At 37.2% G+C, this 22,648-nt stretch overlaps 1 protein-coding gene across 1 annotated transcript in view; it reads left to right on the top strand.

Moving 5' to 3' along the window:
• LOC127657216 (E3 ubiquitin-protein ligase pellino homolog 1-like) overlaps positions 1–22,648 on the top strand; it is a 57,914-nt gene that overhangs the window by 17,721 nt on the left and 17,545 nt on the right. Inside the window, 1 exon segment of the mRNA XM_052145915.1 lies at positions 14,361–14,567. Coding sequence (XP_052001875.1) covers positions 14,488–14,567 — 80 coding nt within the window. The 5' untranslated portion in view covers positions 14,361–14,487.

Raw genomic sequence — 22,648 nt, forward strand, 5'->3', positions numbered from 1 at the left:
TTCCTGTAGTTATCTGTACATACACTCCTTTACATTTACAATTTATTTTCTTGGTCCGAAACCATATATGTTTGAATTTCTACACATTGTCAACTGATATGATCCCCTAATTTGATACAGATCCTTAAGTTGTCTGTAAAACCCTCCTTTCAAACATTGTTATTAGTTATGTCTATAAAAAGTTTGCTGGTGGTAAAACCTGTATAGGAACTTATGACCAAACTGAAGCTATGTGGACTTGATGATGCTTAAACATTTTTAGACCTCTTCTGGAGTTCATGGTACAAGCCTAAATAGAAAGTAGAGTAGCAAAGAAAGAGATTGAATGGATGGGGGTGCCAGGCAGCTAATGGCATAAACCATTAGGAGTGGTTGTGGCATAGTGAGCTAAAGCACTAAACTGTTAAGCAGAAGGTTGTTGGTTTGGCCCCACAGCCACCACCATCATGTCCTTGAGCAAGGCACTTAACTCCAGGTTGCTCCGGGGGGATTGTCCCTGTAATAAGGGCTCTGTAAGTCGCTTTGCATAAAAGTGTCTGCCAAATGCATAAAAAAAAAAAACCCACCAGGCTGGCACATAATGGTGGTAACCCATTTTACAAATCCGAAGAGGCCATGTTAGAGTAAAGTTGTAGTGTAGCTGTGGTTATTTGGGCCTCAAGCCCAGCATGAGCCATAGTAATGTAGTCGCAACCTGAAGTTTTTTTCTCTGGCTGGGGAGGAAGGAGAGCAGTTTCACATCAGTGCTGTATTAGCAAACAATATTCAGTGTTTTTTGTTCAGTGAAAGCCATGGGCTGAGCGCTGACCTCTGAGTAGAGTGTAAAATGTAATTGACATCTCAGCTCTGAAACAGGCCCAGCTTGTTTCTGCTTGTGGAACAGAATTTCTGCATGTGTCTGGATTCTCTGGAATGCTCCATCTCAGTGCTTGGAGCTCTTTGGTAAGGGTTGTGTTGAGGCTTAATGCTAACCTGGTGTCTTGGTCTGTCTCGCTGCTCATGGGATTGTTTTATTTTTCATCTCATTAAACTATACAGTATACTAATATATTATATATATATATATACACACTCACCTAAAGGATTATTAGGAACACCTGTTCAATTTCTCATTAATGCAATTATCTAATCAACCAATCACATGGCAGTTGCTTCAATGCATTTAGGGGTGTGGTCCTGGTCAAGACAATCTCCTGAACTCCAAACTGAATGTCAGAATGGGAAAGAAAGGTGATTTAAGCAATTTTGAGTGTGGCATGGTTGTTGGTGCCAGGCGGGCCGGTCTGAGTATTTCACAATCTGCTCAGTTACTGGGATTTTCACGCACAACCATTTCTAGGGTTTACAAAGAATGGTGTGAAAAGGGAAAAACATCCAGTATCGCGGCAGTCCTGTGGGCTGAAAATGCCTTGTTGATGCTAGAGGTCAGAGGAGAATGGGCCGACTGATTCAAGCTGATAGAAGAGTAACTTTGCCTGAAATAACCACTTGTTACAACCGAGGTATGCAGCAAAGCATTTGTGAAGCCACAACATGCACAACCTTGAGGCAGATGGGCTACAACAGCAGAAGACCCCATCGGGTACCACTCATCTCCACTACAAATAGGAAAAAGAGGCTACAATTTGCAAGAGCTCACCAAAATTGGACAGTTGAAGACTGGAAAAATGTTGCCTGGTCTGATGAGTCTCGATTTCTGTTGAGACATTCAGATGGTAGAGTCAGAATTTGGCGTAAACAGAATGAGAACATGGATCCATCATGTCTTGTTACCACTGTGCAGGCTGCTGGTGGTGGTGTAATGGTGTGGGGGATGTTTTCTTGGCACACTTTAGGCTCCTTAGTGCCAATTGGGCATCGTTTAAATGCCACGGCCTACCTGAGCATTGTTTCTGACCATGTCCATCCCTTTATGTCCACCATGTACCCATCCTCTGATGGCTACTTCCAGCAGGATAATGCACCATGTCACAAAGCTCGAATCATTTCAAATTGGTTTCTTGAACATGACAATGAGTTTACTGTACTAAAATGGCCCCCACAGTCACCAGATCTCAACCCAATAGAGCATCTTTGGGATGTGGTGGAGCAGGAGCTCGTGCCCTGGATGTGCATCCCACAAATCTCCATCAACTGCAAGATGCTATCCTATCAATATGGGCCAACATTTCTAAAGAATGCTTTCAGCACCTTGATGAATCAATGCCACGTAGAATTAAGGCAGTTCTGAAGGCGAAAGGGGGTCAAACTCAGTATTAGTATGGTGTTCCTAATAATCCTTTAGGTGAGTGTATATACATACCGATCAGTCACAACATTAAAACCACTTGCCTAATATTGCGAAGATCCCCCTCGTGCTGCCAAAACAGCGCCAACCCACATCTCAGAATAGCATTCTGAGATGCTATTCTGCTCACCACAGCTATACAGAGCGGTTATCATGAGTTACCTTAGACTTTGTCCGTTTGAACCAGTCTAGCCAATTTCTGTTGACCTCTCATCAACAAAACATTTTCGTCCACAAAATTTATGCTTGGATGTTTGATGTCTGGATGTTTTTTGTTTTTGGCACCATTCTGAGAAAATTCTAGAGACTCAAACCAGCCCGTCTGGCAGCAACAATCATACCATGCTCCAAATCACTGAGATCCAATTTTTCCCTATTCTGATGTAGAGGTCGACCGATTAAGCGGCCGATTTTTTGAATTTATTTACATAATCGGCATCGGCCAATATCCAAGTATATCAAGCCGATTATTAGGCAGGCGCATCTGTGGGCAGCCTAGTGTTGTTGTGGAACACGTGTTCGACGCACGCTGCCCCTAGAGTCATTTTCCAGCAGAGTGAGCAGACCTCATCCAGTGCCTAAGGAAGGAGCTAAGTTTCTTGGAGAAAACAGTAAGGATTAAATTTGTATAACTTCTTTATAAAATGTATTTTGTTTTCTTTATGTAAAACAAAAGGCAAAGAGAAAATCACTAGCATTAATATCTATCTATGATAAACTATGCAGTGTTATTTTACAATTGATTACTTTATTAGATTACTTTTTAGACCACACCTGAACAGTAATGTTAGTAGACCTTCCTGAAATTAAATCACTGTGCCTATATAACATTTATCTTAGTGTAATATATAACAAAAAGAACCGTTAAGAATACCGTTAAAGTACCGGATCGGTAAGAGTAATACCATTAATACCGTAACAATTCCCATCCCTAGTTATGCCTGTGCTTCTCTTGGATGCTCTGAATATTGGATTACGTTCCTGGATTGGCCCTTAATTAAAGCTGCATTTGGATCTCAACCTTCGTGTCTCGGAGCAGTTCGTAACACCTGCTTTGTTTATTTAATATATTTGTTATACATTATTTATACAATATGTTTTTACATTATACATTTTTAATTTAGAAGTGCAGATTGGTCAAGTGTTCAATAAATGTATTTGTTGAGAAATTTTGTCTATCTTAAGTAATTATTTGTGTTACATTTTATCTTTCAAATAAAAGGTTCAAATAAGAGGTTAAAAACAAGCACATATCGGCCAAATATCAGCCAAAATAAATCGGCTGCATTAATCGGCATGATTATATGCATGATTTCATGCGCTGCATTGCAGCCTTATGATTGGCTGATTAGATAATCACATGGATGATTGTTGGTGCCAGATGGGCTGGTTTGAATATTTCTGTAACTGCTGATCTCCTAGGATTTTCATGCACAACAGTCTTTAGAATTGACTCAGAATGGTGCCAAAACCAAAAACCTCCAGTGAGCGGCAGTTCAGTGGACAGAAACACCTCGTTGATGAGAGAGGTCAATGAAGGATGCCCAGACTGGTTCGAGCTGACAGAAAGACTACAGTAACTCCGATAACCACTCTGTACAATTGTGTTGAGCAGAATAGCATCTCAGAATGCACAACATGCCAAACCTTGAGGTGGATGGGCTACAATAGCAGAAGACCATGTCAGGCACTTTATTAGGACCGTAGTGTTCCTAATAAATTACTCAGTGAGTGTATACCTATACAGTATATGGATTGTGAAACGGTAATATTGCAATTATTTATATTTACTGTATTGGAATTCAAAATTGTGATGTATCGTGATCTTTTATTCACTTGTTTCTCATTCATCTTTATTGCGTTTGTGATTGCACAACAACTTTCTGCTTCATTGTAGAGCTTAGGCGTATCAGTGTGAGAAAAAGAAAAAAAACTACATGCTTTTTTTCCAGTGTATATATCTTAAAAACGCTTGCAGTGTAGCTGTAACTTAGCTTGTGCTGAGTTTGCATTTTGGTCAAAAAGAAACAATCGAGTGTCTGTTTTGTCTTCTCACATACTAGCTCTGATTGGTGCTCAATCTATCCCCCCCAAACAAATATGAACAATTTGAAAAACAACAACTAAAATATAAATTAGGAACACAGAATGTTAATTCACGTTTACAACGTGAAACTGCAACCATGTGATTCTTTATGTCATGATGTTTCAACAAGTCTTCTACATTTGATAAGATAGGGAGATATGTAGATAAAGAAACTGCTATTTTACTGAGTTTGATGTGTGTTGGTTTTGTGTGTGAAACAAATAGAGAGATGGAGGAAAGAGCAAGCTATCTATTTTTTTCTATTTCACTTTATCGCTCCCCCTTTATTAATTTTTGTTTTGGTATTTTGCTTTATAACAGTAAAAAAGTGTGCAGTGCTTATAATGACCTACTACTGCATATAATTGCATGAACAAGGGTTGTCAAGTAGAAATGTGTGATATGGAGTACACAAAGAGCTGTTCTTTATAACTGTAAGCTGGTTTGTTCTGTTCAGTATTGGATATTCAGGCCTGGTACTAACTGTGGCAGTGACACAGAACTGAATCTTTGATTCTCTCTTTAGCAGTGTTGGTCTGCGGTTAACATTTAGTAATGGTCTTGTCTGATGTACTTTCCCTTTTCACATTAGTTTCTTTCCTTTTGGAAGAAGGTGTGCCATATAGCATAATTGACCTTTATTTTTCCACGGTCACTTTCCCTTGCTTTCTTACTGTCTAATCTCTCTCACATTCTCCTCTCTCTGTTTTTTTTTTTTTCTTAGAATGAGAAAAGGGTCATGAGTATCTTTAACTGGGTGAAATTTCTAGGAACAGGAAGAACTGTTATTGTACTTCATGGTACAATAGTGTGATAAATGGACTGCATTGAATAAAGGGTTATGAGAAAATTCTAAACTTGACATTTTTACTGTTGTTTTAGCGTTTACAGCGTTGCATTATCACATCAATGAAGTTTAAATATTGGGAATAACTTTACATAGTGAAGTGCTTACTGTCATTTTCTATCACTAAAATCATTTTAAAGGAATGTTCTGGGTTCAATACAATTTCAGCTCAATCGACAGCATTTGTGGCATAATGTTGATTACCACAAAAATGTATTTTGACTCATCCATCCTTTTCTTTAAAAAAAGGTAAAATCTTGGTTGCTGTGAGGCACTTACAATGGAAGTGAATGGGGCCAATTTTTGAACATTTAATATACTCACTGTTTCAAAAGTATAGCCACAAGACTAGGACTGAAACGATTAGTTAATGTTATCGACAACATCAACAATAAAAATACGATTAACGCAACATGAAATCATATGAAATGCTAGTATGAGGGAATTATAATGCAAAAATACAAAATATTTAAATACTGAAGCATCTTGAAATAATACAGAGCCATACTTGTTGTTCCGCTTGAGTAAAACTTGCCTGTCAGAGCGTCTAAAAATGTTATATTTTTAATGCATCCTTTATTAAAATCAAAATAATAAGGAAGCGGGTTGTGTAAATAAGAACAAACTCCAAAACTGTCATTTCTCTGTGTGGTCAGAATGGCATATATGAGTCATGTGATAAACAGCACGAGAGAGTTTCAATGTTTTAACTGCACTGGCAGAAGTATGTGAAGAAAAAAAAAATACACTAAATGTAGTTATTCAAGATACATTCTCTGAAAGTAAGTCTAAATATCTTATTTTGCTTCTCAAGTAAATGTATCACGTTTTATGGATTTTTAGATAAATTTAAATGGAAAACAAGACAAAAACATGATAACAATATAATATTTTTTGCATTGAATATTTGAATGAATTAAACTGGATAAAAATCCAAATATTTTTTCCCCTTGTAATTCAGTTAATGTCATTTGGAGCTATTTTTAAAGACGATTTTGTCTTCTGTATTGTTAGTAAGCACATTTAACACATCCTTTTAAGTCGAGGCACAAGCTGAATAGTCCGTTATTAATCTTTGCAATGATTGCCCGAATAGTCGAATAATCATTCTAATAATCGTTAGATTAGTCGATTATCAGAATAATTGTTAGTTGCAGCTCTACACAAGACATAAAGGATATATGTGTAAAAATGATTTTAGTGTGATAAAATAATTTACTAACCTCTTTTGTGTTAAGTTATAGCCAATTTTAAAAAGTATTTAGCCTATATTTGGTCTTGAGTTCAGTATATATGCGACAAACTTTCTTGTGACTTTCTCTCTGCGTGCTTACACAAAAATCAACAAGCATTCAGTGAGGTGCACGAGATAGGGATGTGGAAGAGCTGATTTTGTACGGCTGCAAATAATTTATAAGTGCAGTTTAGTGCCATTGATGCATCTGGACCATCAACACTCCTTGCCCTTGTTAAAGCTGTATATGGGCACTGTATAACCACATGCTCAATTTCACCATTAAAATAAGTGACTCAGAGGTATGATAGTAACACACATCAAAGCCCATAGCAACAGGGTGGTATGTGGGACAGTGATTGCTCTGGGAGGATGAAGGAAAGTGTGGATAAAGAAGAATGTTTGGATGAAGGGATGTAAAAGGGTGCGACGTCCCAGAGTTAACTCGTGTCACTTTGAAGGGACAGAAAGAAAGAGAAGATGGAGAGACCGATCTCTCTCTCTCTCTGTATATACACACATTAAATGTTTCTTTGACAGTTATTTACCTTTTATATTTCAGATTTGCACACGTTAGGAACAGAACTAATGAGATTAAAATGTTTTTCTTTAAGTGTCCTTTGCAACATGTTTGCAAGTTATATGCTGCAGTTATATGTTTATGCCCCACACAGTAAAATTACATTAAAATTACATCAATTGTGAATTGCTAACATTTATTTGTATTGAAAACTGTTATTAATCATACTTTTATCAATATCAAAAGGTCATTGTGACATACTGGCGACCAAAAACCATGAGAGCATGACACACAGAGGAGATACTTTCAAAAATAAGAAAAATATATCCATTAAAACTGCTCCAGTGAGAAAAAATTTTATTAGTGGAATTGTGACCACCATTGATCTGATTTAAATCGGGATCCTCACAGAATAGCACTGAGATGAGTGACTGATGTGAGAGCACCTGCAGAGTGCACATGTTTGATTGGCACCAATAGCACTCATGTTAAAGAGAGTGAAGCTGAAAGTGTTCATGATGGCTTAAACAGTCTCATGTTACATCACGTGTTTATTTGTTATTTAATTCATTTTTATACCTGTTAGCAGCCTCTTTATCCTCTTCCTGCTCACTGTGCAACGAGTCAGAATAACTACTGTAATTACTCTAGAAAATGTGCAACTTAATATTCATACACGTGTAATTCTTACAAAAAAAACAAACAAACAAACAAAAAACATTCATCCAAATAACAGCATTTATGAATGCTTAGAATTGCCAATAACTCTGTCACTCTGTATGCTTCAAGGGCTGAGTAAGTGCTCATTCATTAGAGGAGCTGTGTGTATGTGTGATTCCCTCAGGTCTTTACTCCTGCCCATTTCTCCTGCATTCAACACATTAAGAAGGCTGTTCCAAAGGGTGAGCCATTTTTTATTTATTTTTTTGGCTGTAACTTCCTGTTTTCTCTTCCGGTCGCTGTCGGCTCGCTGCACAAGTCTGTGTATTTGTAGCTTACTAGCCTGCTTAGCATTGCTTATTCCTCTACACTCATTTTATTTTACCACATGCTTAGTTTTTTCCCTTGCTTTTCTACTTTTTCAACTGCGTGTATATTTCAGGGGGCACCCGTTTTCTTTATTTCTTTTTTCACTTATCTACATCACGCATTTCGACTGCGTGCATTTGTTTTTTCTGTGTTTTACATGGATTATTGCATCAATCTCAAACATCTACTGATTAGGAACTGACACAACAACAGCAAACAATTGCGTGAGGAATTCAAATCGTTCCCAAACCCTCGTCACTCAAGAATAACCATAACAACAACAAACAAGTGCGGTAAGTCATGGCATCAGCTCATATTATTGCTTCAAGCATTGCATGTCACATGTTTACTATAGCTTCTTCCATCAGCAGTGAGGGGTTTACATGTGATAATTATAAGGAATTAGTCAGGCTGACAGAGAAGGTTAATGAGTTAGAAACGCACATCTGAATGCTAGTGGAGGTCAGTGGGAAAGAGAAGCCGGTAAATACTGCTTCAGATGTGGGTAGAACAGCTAGCAACACACACACTTTGGTTCCGGCTCTAGAGCCCCCACAGCAAGACATTTGCATGCTCAGCAAAGTGACACCACTCTCCCGTTCCTGTTAGGGTTTCCAATATATTCTCCTCACTCAGTGATGCACCCACTGAGAATCATGTTGAAAGAGCCTTGTTATTAGGTGATTCTATTGTAAGGAATGTGGAAATAGATACTCCAGCCACTATTGTTAAATGCATTTCCGATGACGGAGCATCTGATGCTGCGTTCACACCGGACGCGAATAGCGCGTCAGGCGCGAGTGATTTCAATGTTAAGTCAATGCAAAGACGCGTTACGCGCGTAAAAATTCCTGCGGCGCGAATGAGGTGTAGAGCGCGGCGCGGTAGACGCGAATACGCCTCATTCGTGCGTCAAGTTCGCGCGAATGGCGCGAATTGAGCGTCTGGCGCGTTACGCGCGAATGGTGCATTTTGTGCATTCACGCGTTTGACGCGAATTCGCGTCTGCCGCCCGAGTTGAAAAATCTGAACTTTTTCTGAACGCCGCGTTAACCAATCAGGAGCCTAGCTGCCTGCTGTCTCTCAGGAGGTAAAGTGACGTAAACTTTCATTATTATTGTAATGTAAAGACAACCAACATTAGTGTCTGGACAGTGTTGAATAAGGAAAAAAACACAGGACAGGTTAATTACTTTTGGAGGCTGGCTCCATTTATCATCAAAACAAAAATAAATAAATAATTTAACCTGATATACTACCATGGAAAACCTGACATTTTTAAAAAGTCTCAACTTAATAAATGTGCATGTTGTGGACCTGACATCCTGGAACTGGGGCTGACAACCTGGGAAAAAAAATACAAAATATAATAATAATGGACTATTTTTAGATAGTTTAGCTCTTTATAGGTTTGTGGGTGGCTCTTAAAAGAGCCGTTGTGGGGAAGTCATGAGGAGGACTTCAAACGCTACTGGTACTGCTCCCTCCGCCATGGTACTGCTCCCTCCGCCGAGAAGTGTGCCATGAAGACATCCCTCACCCGGAGTGCCTCTCTGGAGGAGTTGTTGGCCGCAACCCGACCCAGACCTGGCAGTGGCTCCTCTCCAGCATGTCCCGCGCCCCTCGCTGGTGGACCCAAGTACGGCGACGTATACGTACGACGACCCATACGCCGCTGTTCTGCTCTCCAGAGCAAATACAGAGCGGTGACTCTCTCCACGAATGCTCGATCAACATCAGCCATCTTGTAAAAAGATGACCGTCATCGGATTTTGCCTCCGACGCGCGTCACGCGCGTAAATTTCGCTTCAAACTTTTGTTTTTTACGCGCGTCAATTTCGCTCTTGACGCGCGAATGGATTCAAAGTGGTCAAGCGTATAACTAGACGCGGTAGGCGCGAATTTGACGCGCTATTCGCATCCGGTGTGAACGTAGCATGAGATCAGATCAAGTTTACAAGTGCTGGTTATTGCTAAACGTAGATTTTCTAAATTCATGTTATTCATGTCGGCACTAATGATGTCTGGCTTCCCCAGTCAAAGATTACTAAAGATAATGTAAAATAGGTGTGTGACAAACGTTTTTGCACATTTTTGCAAAAATTACATCAGACACTGTAATATGCTCTGACCTCCTCCCTGCTCAATGTGGTGATGTGGTTTATAGTAGATTAGTGTCACCGAATGGCTGGATGTGTGGTGTCCGGAGAATAGCATAGGATTTATAGACAATTGGAAGAGTTTTTGGGGAAGACCTGACCTGCTAAAGAGAGACAGACTCCATCCCTCCACAGAAGCTCTACTCTCAAGTAATTTGGCTCATAGACTTAATAGTGATAGTATTTGACTAACTGGGGCCCAGGTCAGGAAGCAGACAAACTGGCTTATCCAAACATCTGCTAGCTGCCTTGAGATGACACATAAACAACAACACATAGAAACTGTATAACCTAGATATCACATAGAGACAAGCTCTTTTCCCCAAACTACCAAGCACAAACCTCTTGAAACTTGAAAATAACAAAAAAAGAAGACAAATATTGCATAAAGGTTGGGCAATTAAACATTAGGTTTCTTTCAACCAAAGCACTAATTGTAAAATAAATTATTACAGATCATAGTTTGGATGTGCTGTGTTTGACAGAAACCTGGCTTGAACCAGATGAATATATTAGTTTAAATGAATCTACTCCCCCAGGTTATTGTTATAAACATGAGCCTCACCTGAGGGTCGAGGAGGTAGTGTTGCTGCAATTTACAGTGAAGTTTTGGTGTTACTCAGGGGACAATATATAAGTTGAACAAATAATCTTTTTGAAGTCTTTTGAACTAATAATGCTTAATGTGACACCATAGGATGTCACCATTGGTGACTTCAGCATTCACATAGATAATGAAAATTACACATTGGATTAGCATTTATCGATATTCTAAACTCTCTTGGAGTCAGACAAAATGTGACAGGACCAACTCATCGCCATAATCATACGCTAGATTTAATTCTGTCATATGGAGTTGATACTATAGAAATTCTGCTGCTTCATGCTATCGTTCAGGTAGAACTATTCTTTCAACCACTAAAGATAGCTTCACTAATATTATTCCAAATTTATCTCATATACTCAGTATGCCAAAAAGTCTAGAATAACTTGAAGTAATATATAGAAATATAAATGCAGTCTTCTCTAGCACTCTTGATAGTGTTGCCACCCTTTGATTAAAGACAATCAATTATAGAAAAAAGCCCAGCACCATGGTAAAATGATCACAATCATGCTCGGAAAATGGAGCGCAAGTGGAATAATACAAAATTAGAGGTATTTCACGGTGCATGGAAGGATAGTGTCTGTAGCTACAGACAGGCACTAAAAGATACCAGGTCATCACCTAACCCAGGTCAAACAAAAAAATAACCACAACAATCCTAGATGTTTATTCAGTACTGTGGCTAAATTGGTTAGGAATAAAGTCTCAACTGAACCAGATATTTAGTCACAGCACAATAGTAATGACTTAGAATTCAATTTAAATAATTAATTCTAATCAGAAATAAAATTGGAATTATGCAATCGTCAGTATTTCATAATTTTCCTCTCGAGCAACTTCAATCCTTCGCTGTCATGGGTCATAAAGAGCTAACAAAACTTATTGAAACATTAAAAGCAACAATATGTTAGATCCAATACCAACTAAGCTCTTAAAATAGATATTCCCTGTAATCTCAGAACATATTCTTAATATTATTAACTCCTCGCTATCCTTAGGACATGTCCCAAGAAACTTTAAAATGGCAGTTATCAAACCGCTTATTAAGAAGCCACTGCATGATCCTGGAAAATTGGCTAATTATAGACCAATTTCAAATCTCCAATTTATGTCAAAAATACTAGAAAAGGTTGTGTCCTCACAAATATGTTCATTTCTACAGAGAAATAGTATATATATATGAACAATTTCAGTCAGGATTTTGGCCCCATCACAGAACAGAGACTACATTTATCAGAATTACAAATTACTTGCTCTTATCATCTGATCGCGGCTGCATTTCTCTTTAAGATCTTAGTACTGCCTTCGACACCATAGATTACGACATTCTCTTCAATAGGCTTGAGAATTATTTGGCATTTGTGGACTTGGTTTAGGTCCTATTTAGCAGACCGTTACCACTTTGTCTCTGTAAACGAGGAATTGTCAAATCAAACAAAAGTAAGTTGCTGGTTCTGAAAAAATATTTATACGTTCATGACCTCAAGACTAAATTACTGTAATGCATTACTTTGAGGATGTCCAGCATGATCAATAAATAAACTGCAATTGGTTCAAAATGCAGCAGCCAGAGTGCTAAATAGAACCAAGATATATGATCATATTTGCCCCATTTTATCATCGTTACATTGGCTACCTGTTAAATTTGTTATTAATTTTGAAATTTTGTTAATTGACAAAGCTTTGAATGGTCTAGCTCTGGAGTACTTAAGTAACCTTCTACCGTGCTATATTTCATCACATGCATTATTATCGCACAAAAGGTGGTAGATCGTTTTCCTTTTTGACTCCTAAACTATGGAAAAGTCTCCCTAACACTGTTTGGGACGCAGACACACTCACTCAGTTTAATTCTAGACTAAAGACTCATCTATTTAGCCAGGCATACACCTAATATATCCATTAACTAAAAATTAGGCTGCTTTAGGTAGGTCTGCTGGAACCAGACACATTTATCATGCTCTATAACTCTGTAAAATATTGAATGGCATCTATGCTAATATTATTCTGTTTGTTTCACTGTTTCAGCCTTGGGATTCATATCCCGAGGTTACCAGAGCCTGCCAGATCCACCTACGTTCCTGCTTTTTGTCGGACTCCACTGCTATGTGTCTCTGAGTTATGGTGACTAAACGCAGCCGGTACCAGCCAGACATTACATCAGTCTATTATGATGGACTTTAGGGGATGAACTGATGCCAACTCTGACCATAAAACATGGGATACTTAATATGCCACTGACTGAACCTTGGACTTGGGATAGACCTCTCCGAAATGACCTGCTGGTTGAACTGCGATGCACCTCACTGATCTCTGCCTGCCTCAGTTTGGTCTAATGATGGACAATCTTGAGAAGCCTGGGTAGCTCAGCGAGTAAAAATGCTGACTACCACCCCTGGAGTTCGCAAGTTCAAATTCTAGGGTGTGCTGAGTGACTCCAGCCAGGTCTCCTAAGCAACCAAATTGATCTGTTTGCTAGGGAAGGTCGAGTCACATGGGGTAACCTCCTCGTGGTCGATATATTGTGGTTCACTCTCAGTGGGGCGTGTGGTGAGTTGTGCATGGATACCGCGGTGGATGGTGTGAAGCCTCCACGTGCGGTATTTCTCAGTGGTAACATACTCAACAAGCCATGTGATGAGATGCGCGGGTTGACGGTCTCAGACGCAGAGGCAACTGGGATTCGTCCTCCGCCACCCGGATTGAGGCAAATTACTACACCACCACGAGGACTTAGAGTGCATTGGGAATTGGGTATTCCAAATTGGGGAGAAAAACTGGAGAAAAAAAAATGGACACTCTTAAAATGGAATAAATAAACTTTCAATTATTTGCCAACGAAAGTCTTCATTGGCCAACTATCAAATGACAGTGCATCTATGTGTATTTTTGCTGTTAATCCAGGCTGAACTTCAAATACATTAGTCATTAATCTTACAGTTCATACAAGTATATGATGTGTGTTGTGAAAAGTGTTATACAAATAAAAATTACTTGACTTGTGTTGACTACAAGAACTGATTTTTAGCTTACTATAATTTACCCAGACCTTGACATGTGGCCTTGTTAGGAGATGATCAACATTATTTGCTTCAACTGTGAGGGGTCAATGTTTTGGCTCATCTGTGTATTTTTATTGCATCATCTCTTTGATTTTTGACAAATAAAACATAAAAATATATCAGAATATATTCTATTGTATTATTTTCTAATTGTCTTGAGAATCTTTTGAATATTTTACACTCTCTGGGCATTTTGTAGATCCATTTGTGATAGATAAAACATTAGAGAATCGTATTGTGATGCAACTTGCAATTTACACTCCTACTATGTACTTGTCCATTTAGTGTGTGAATTTTAGAAGGGTAGTTTTATATATATATATATACTGAAGCATTCACCATCTTCCAGTTTAGTTAAATTACATTTCAAATTTATGTTGTGTTTTACGACCAACATGAACAGAACACCAACATCAAAAAGTGCTTGCTAGAAAATAGCTATTTACAGTTTTCTGCTTATGAGGAAAAGTAACTTTTAACAGGTTTTAGTAATAAATTCTTTTGTTTTCTCTTTCTTGGTTTCGTATAGTTGCAGTGATGATGAGGATGATAATGGTGATGAAGAAGAGACAGAGCTGAGAGCTGAGAGTGTGTGGTTGTGTTGCGTTCACATTGGGAGTGGAAAGGACCCCCTCCCCCACACATACACAGCATCCATGTTTTCCCCCGACCAGGAAAACATCTCCACGTCTTCAACCAAAGTGCCAATCAAATATGGAGAACTCCTTGTACTCGGGTAAGAACGCTTTTGAACTTTGACCTTGGATCTCCTGGAAACAACATCTGTTATGCCAGAGTTAATAGTTTCTACATATACATTTAATCATTTAGCAGACACATAGAAGGGTTCAGTCAAGTCCAAAGTGCCTTGAATGAGTAGCATTACAAGAAATGAATAATACAAGAACCAACATTACTTGCAGTATTGCAATGCCAAGTTTGAAGAGTAAACTAAAATAATACAAAAGCTAGAGCAGTAATCAAAATTCCATTAAAGTTTATAGGACGTTAATCAAAATGCTGATAATGCTTAGGGAATAATGGAATTCAGTCATAAAAACAGAACTAATTATAAAATGCAGAATGTCATGGAATTTGACATATTTGGGATAAAATCGATGTATAAATTCACAATCAATCAAATTAAAATTGGGAAATGTCCTAGTGAGATTAAACATAACAGGCTGATTAACATAACGTGCACTCTCTCTCTCTGTATGTGTGTGTGTGTTAATGACAAAGAGCATATCACTTCTCTGTGAAGCACATAGCACATGCAGACTATATATTTTTTACAATTAAATCATAGCTTTTTGCTGTTTAATAAGCACATTAGCCCATATAGCAAACTGCTTTTCTGGAAGTGAGAAGTGAAGCCCTCAAAAACAAAGTTTTCTGCCAGAATAAAAGCTCCATTTAACTAGATGCGTGAAATTGAAACAATGCGACAGAAATATATTACTTCTGTATAGTAAAATGTAATTCATTCAATGTAGTAGTAGTAGTAGTAGTAGTAGTATTAATGATGATAATAATAATAATATATAAATAATGTTACATTATATTTAAGCAGTATCTCAAGCAAGAGTTTCATCACTATCATTAACACTTTGATGCTCCTCTGTGCAACAATATATATATATATATATATATATATATATATATATATATATATATATACAATATAATTAATAACAATAATAAACAAAAAACTCTTAATTTTAGGTTTTGGATTGCACTGTGAGGATCAGTATAGACACTCTTCATTTAATAAAAAAGAAATACAATGGTTTGTTGAAAAGTAATTGTTCTGTTTTCATTTGATTAAAATTCTATGAAATAATTTGATTACTTTTTTAATTATAAAATGTAATCAAACTTGAAAACATGGAACTTTGGTGTGCACTGAGTGATGCATGTGCATTGGGAACAATGGAGCCCTTAGTTGGAAAACACAGTGGGGTTTTAACAGTGTTGGAAAATTAGCCAGCATCAGGCCACGGTCAGACCCCTGACTCTATCCCCCCCTCCCACAAATAGCACATAATGCACTTCATTGACTTTGGTTTGCACAACAGCCTGTGCTATGTGATTTTCTGGCTCCTAGCCTTTTCTATACCAATATCTCTCATGCAGTCATCACATGACTGGCTGAATTTTGTATTAACTTCTTTGATTAGATGTTCTCAGGGGTCATGGATTGGATTAGATTTTCATTCTGTCTGAAGTGTGTAGTGCTCACCTCCATTATATCATGTGTTGGGTTACAGATGATCTCAGTGTTGTGTTACTAATTCCACTTACTCAGCAGTGCTACAAGAGCTTTATGGCTACATGGTGTAGATGTTTAGCTCTGTTTTTCATTGGTGTAGACACAAAGATTTATTTTATTGAATGTTATTTGTGTTACATAACTGGGCTGTTTATTTATTTTTTATTTTGCATACTGTGCTTACAACTCTGCTGTAGAACCTCTTGAACTTATGACCTACATCTGACCACACAACACAAACACACGTGCTCACTAGGCTATGCTAAATTCCATAGACTTGCATTGTTTGTCTTAAAAATAAATATAATTTAACCTAATTAAAAGAAATTTGTAGCATTATAATAATAATAATAATATAATATTTTTTATAAATAGTTTTTCAAATAAGGACACCCCCAATTGTCTCCAAAAAGGTGGGGTTTGTCTTGGGCTGGGTAATGATACATATTTTTCGATTCCGATTCACAAGCTTTCGATACGATATTGATTCATATGTGTATATTTAATTTATAAAGTCTATTTTGCTGACATATTAAATAAATATTAATAGTAATTTGGTACATTATGAAATTATTAATTGTATTTCATCATTCGATTTTCATTATTTTGGTGACATTTTAGCTATTTAAAAATGCACAAACTCCATCTATTTCATAAATAATAATGATATCTTAATACAATACAGTTGAAGTCTGACATTTTTCATACACTTACACTTGCTTACACAGTCATTAAAGCTAATACATTTTTTAACCACTCCACAGATTTACAATTCCTGACATTTAATCATAGAAAACTGTAGGTCAGTTAGGATCACTACTTTATATTAAGAATGTGAAATATCAAAGTATTATTTATTTCAGATTTTATTTCTTTCATCACATTCCCAATGGGTCAGAATTTATATACACTTTGGAAGTATTTGGTAGCATTGCCTCTAAATTGTTAAAATTGGGTCAAATTTTTTGGGTAGCCTCCAAAAGCTTCTCACAATAAGTTGCTGGAATTTTGGCCCATTCCTCCAGACAGAACTGGTGTATCTGAGGTTTGTAGGCCTCCTTGCTTGCACATGTTTTTTCAGTTCTGCCCACCAATTTTCTGTCGGATTGAGGTCGGGGCTTTGTTATGGCCACTCCAATACCTTGACTTTGTTGTCCTTAAGTCATTTTGCCACAACTTTGTAGGTATGCTTGGGGTCATATTCCATTTGGAAGACCCATTTGTGACCGAGCTTTAACTTCCTGGCTGATGTCTTGAGATGATGCTTCAATATAGCCACATACTTTTCCTTCCTCATGATGCCATCTATTTTGATAGATCTTACTTTTTTCTCCAAAAAGTAAGATCTTTGTCCCCATGTGCATTTGCAAACTGTAGTCTAGCTTTTTTTATGGTGGTTTATGAGCAGTGGCTTCTTCCTTGCTGAGCAGCCTTTCAGGTTATGTCGATATAGGACTGTTTAACTGTGGATATAGATACTTGTCTACCGGTTTCCCCCAGCATTTTCATAAGGTCCTTTGCTGTTGATGTAGGATTGATTTGCACTTTTCGCACCAAACTAAGTTCATCTGTAGGAGGCAGAATGCGTCTTCTTCCTGAGCGATATGATGGCTGTGTGGTCCTATGGTGTTTATACTTGCATACTATTGTTTGTACAGATGAACGTGGTACCTTCAGGCATTTGGAAATTGCTTCCAAGGATGAACCAGACTTTTGGAGGTCCACAATTTTTTTCTGAGGTCCTGGCTGATTTTCTTAGCTTTTCCCATGATGTTAAGCAACTGTTTGAGGCACTGTTTGAATGTAGGGCTTAAAATACATCCACAGGTACACCTCCAAGTCAGTATCAGAAGCTAATTGTCTAAAGGCTTGACATAATTTTCTTGAATTTTTAAGCTGCTTAAAGGCACAGTTAACTTAATGTAAACTTCTGACATTGTGGTCACTGGAATTGTGAATTAGTCAATAAAAAGTGAAACAATCTGTCTGTAAACAATTGTTGGAAATATTACTTATGTCTTGCACAAAGTAGATGTCCTAAACGACTTGCCAAAACTATACTTTGCTAATATAAAATCTGTGGAGTGGTTAAATTAGTTTTAATGACTTCAACCCAAGTGAATGCAAACTTCTGACTTCAGCTGTATATTGTATATTGTTTATACGCATAATTTGTATCATTTGCATAATGTTAGCATCTTAGAACCGTTGGAATTTGACACAGAAATTTTGCTTTAAGATACTATGGTTACACTTTAGATCTGTGATATTAGTCTGATTTTATTTTAGATTTCGCCTTCCAAAGATTATAAAAAGAATATTTATACATAAGCCGCATTCTGTTTTGCACAACTTCCTTCCTTTCACAGCGGTGCACTGACATTTCTCCCTAAAACTCAAACTTAACGTCAAAATCAGCACGATCGGTGATTGTTGTAAAATGCAGTCTAGCTACTGTTGCTAAATTGCGGGACGCGTTTAATAATAAAAAGAGCGCAAGAGATACCGTTCCCAAGGCGGCGCGCACTCCGATACAGACAGCAACGAGACAAGCAAAGTATAGGCTACTTTGGGTTTCATGTGCGCGTCTAAACGATCAACTATATGTCAAAAATAATGTCAAAACGACCGGCTTGGAGATTCACTTAAACACAGTTTATGTCTTAAATGGACATAATTATGGAAATAGTTGGGAGAAAATATGGCGCATCAGGAGCCTATTAGACTCGGTCTTATAAAGGAGAAGCAGTCTAATAAACATGCTGACGATTGAGCCATTACTGCGAATCAAACAACAAAAGGCAAAGAGAAAATCACTTACAGCTCTTGAATGAATAACTTCTGCATTAATAAGCATTAATCTATCTATGATAATCTATGCAGTGTTATTTTACAATTGATTACTTTATTAGATTTCTTTTTAGACCACACCTGAACAGTAATGTTAGTAGACCTTCCTGAAATTAAATTACTGTGCCTATATAATGTTTATCTTTGTGTAATTGTTTATCTTTGTTCCTTCGTGTCTCGGAGGAGTTCGTAACACCTGCTTTGTTTATTTAATATATTTGTTATACATTATTTATACAATATGTTTTTACATTATACATTTTTATTTTAGAAGTGCGGATTGGTCAAGTGTTCAATAAATGTATTTGTTGAGAAATTGTGTCTATCTTAAGTAATTATTTGTGTTACATTCATACTTTCAAATAAAAGGTTCAAATAAGAGATTAAAAACAAGCACATATTGGCCAAATATCGGCCAAAATATATCGGCAGCAGTAATCGGACCCGGATTTCAAAAGATCGGCATCGGCCTGAAAAAACCCCAATATCGGTCGACCTCTACACACACACACACACACACACACACACACACACACATATATATATATACACACACTCACAAGTACTTATATTGTCTACATATACACACCCACTTTTATACACACACATACGCACATATCCATAGTCCATACACAAACGCATGTACAAGTCAGCACCTTATTTCTATAAGACTAGTTATTATATTCTGGCTGTAGAGTAGTGCACTTTACTGAGTTGGGTCATAGATAGAGAAATGTGTAATATATTATTTAAAACTATAACATTTCTGTCAAAATATTATAGTTACTGTATAACAGAAAATAAAAGATTTTCTTCATCTCTGCCTTTAAAGGGATGTTCCCTCCCTTAATCCCTTGTTCCCAGAGTTTATTCTGAAATACTAGAGTCATAGATGAACTTGGAAAAAAGTCACAGTGCAGGAAATACCCAACCAGATTCCTGTGTGTGTGTGTGTGTGTGATTGCATCTTTATGCACGTCTCCATGAAATACTCTCTGCAAGCTGACTCACTGTTCTTCAACTTTGTCATGCCTCATTTCTGTACTTCCCTATAAATTCGTCCTTGAAATAATTGTGGAAAGTCTCAGTGTAAGTGACTTACAGCTTTGTCAGACTTACCCAAGCTGAACATAGATCCTTGGGGGAAAAACCCAGTTGTCTTTATTGCACATTTCTAAACTTCATGGAAGACTGAATCATATTTCAAGGTCAGAGCATAGATTTGGTGAGGCCTGCCTCAAAAGAAACAAGCACAAACAGTCAGATTGTTTGGCCTGTTTACAGAGTTAATTGTGATAATGTGGGTTTGCCAAAATATGTTGGGAATGCAGCCAATGACGTCAACCAATGTTTTTTTTTTATATATATATATGTCCTCTGCAAGCTCATGTTAAATCAATCAAAAACTTAATTTCCATAACTGTGTATTAACAGCCAAGATCCACTCAACATGACACCAAACAGACAAAATAATGTGATGTCGTTTAAATCTTGTGCATGTGAAGGACACATTACAGACTTAGAAATTGGGTGGGTGACTGAGAGAGAACTCAGACCATTCCGACATAATGTGTTCTTGCATTAAAAAAAGCTTGCAGCACAACAAATGAATCAAATGAGTATAGGTGTCTCAAGACACATTTATAAGTTTGTCGTTTTAACTCGACACTGTTTAATAAACGTGGTACTCATATGTGAGATCTGGAAAAAACAACAAGATCATATATGTCAAAAAACAACAAAGATGTCCGGCTGGCAGGTTTACAGAGAAAAACTATTAAAAACAGCGCAGTGAGATGTGCAAATGTGTTCTTTGTGAATGGCCCCTTAGTGTGGTTGGAAGTTGAGTGCCTTGCTCAAGGACACAATGGTGGTGGCTGTGGGGATCGAACCAGCGACCTTCTGATTATCAGTTTACCAGTTATGTGGTTTAGACCACTACACCACCACCACCACTCCAAATTAATAAATTAAACTCGCTCTTAATAGTTACCCATTCACTATCATAATCTCTTCAACAGGACATGCCACATGACCTTAGTAACACCATGTCCAAGCACTGTTTACTAGGGCTGGGTACTGATTAGGGCTGCAACTCATGATTATTTTGATAATCGACTAATCTAATGATTATTAGAATGATTATTTGACTTTTCTGCGATTATTGCAACGATTAATCATTAGCGCTTAAACGATTATTCAGCTTGTGCCCTGACTTAAAAGGTTGTATTAAACGTGCTTACTAACAATAAAGAGGACAAAATCATCTTTTCAAAATATCTCTATATGACATTCACTGAATTAAAGGGGAAAAATACTTTTTATTAAGTTTAATTCAGTTGTTTTTATTGGAAAACAAGCCAAAACAAAAACAAATCATAAATGTATTTTGTTGCTGTGCATAATGGGGAGAAGACTTCCTCTCTCACCTTTCTGTTCACTTCAATCCATCTTTAACTCACAAAAAACAAACTATTATTAATAAAGCTGCATATTGCCAATTTTCTTCACGATAAGAAATGCACAGTGACATATTTTATGATTCAATAAGTCACGAGCCATCATGTTCTAATCTAGCTGCAACAGAGTGCGCATCAGCTCGGTGCAGTTTCAATCTCTCACCCTGAGATCGGGACATTCGCGCAACTCATAGAAGAGGTGCTGACTGCACAGAGAAATGCCAGTTTCGGAGTTTGTAGTTAATTACATGACCTGCTTCTGTATTATTTGAACTTTAATAAAGCTATAACGCATTAAATATAACTGCATTTAAGATGTAACAAAGGGGTGTTTCCTTTAAAAAGCTCCGGCTCCGCTTATTCCACAACGAGAGTGCTTCTGTATTTACTTATTTGTTATTTTTGTGTAATTCCCTTGTACTTCGCGATCTACATAAGATGAGGCTGTTTAGAAAGTTTAGAGTGCATCTGGACTGTGATCTGTGTAATTCTTCCTCTCCTCAGTCAGGCTCGAGCTGCAGTGCTGCTCTCTCGAGTCATCATTACAGTTTTATGTGATTTCGACAATGAACATTTTTGTCGACAATTTTGTATTGTTGACAACGGTTTACTAATTGTTTCAGCCATACATACAGATTTCCTGATTCGAGACATTTCTGTTACAATGTCTAATTTGCTTACATATAAAATAAATACTCTCTCTGCTACTATTATTTATTATAAAGGAACCTTCTAGTCAACCCTTTAGTTTTTCATCAAATTTGTCACATTTAAGCTTTTAAAAAATGTTCAAATCCCATCTACTCCATAATTTAATGTCTTGCCATATAATTTATGTTGCATGTATATTTTTGTTAAATTTATAATGTTTACTTGCATATTTGATACTATTTACATTGATATATAGAACACGTGCTTAATCGGTACTGTCTCTTTAAGACTTGCGGCATCAGCCAGTGAGTGCATTTAACAAGAGAAGATGTGCGTGGTTACTTTAGTGCATCCATGAATTAATTAGAATTAAATGTTTATTTTTTTGGCGTTTCAAAGAAAGGGTATTATTTATTGAATGACATATGAATCTGTGGATCTCGTCTTTGGACACACATAACGAGTTAAACCAAACCTTTACTCTCAACACGCAGTGAAAGGACCTCTGTGCTAATAACGTCTTCTCCACTATACTATTCAATCACTGGTGAGGGAAATCTGAATTTTTTTTGTCACATAGCGTGA

This window comes from Xyrauchen texanus, chromosome 16 (genome assembly GCF_025860055.1).
Source record: "Xyrauchen texanus isolate HMW12.3.18 chromosome 16, RBS_HiC_50CHRs, whole genome shotgun sequence".
NCBI classification, from domain to species: domain Eukaryota; kingdom Metazoa; phylum Chordata; class Actinopteri; order Cypriniformes; family Catostomidae; genus Xyrauchen; species Xyrauchen texanus.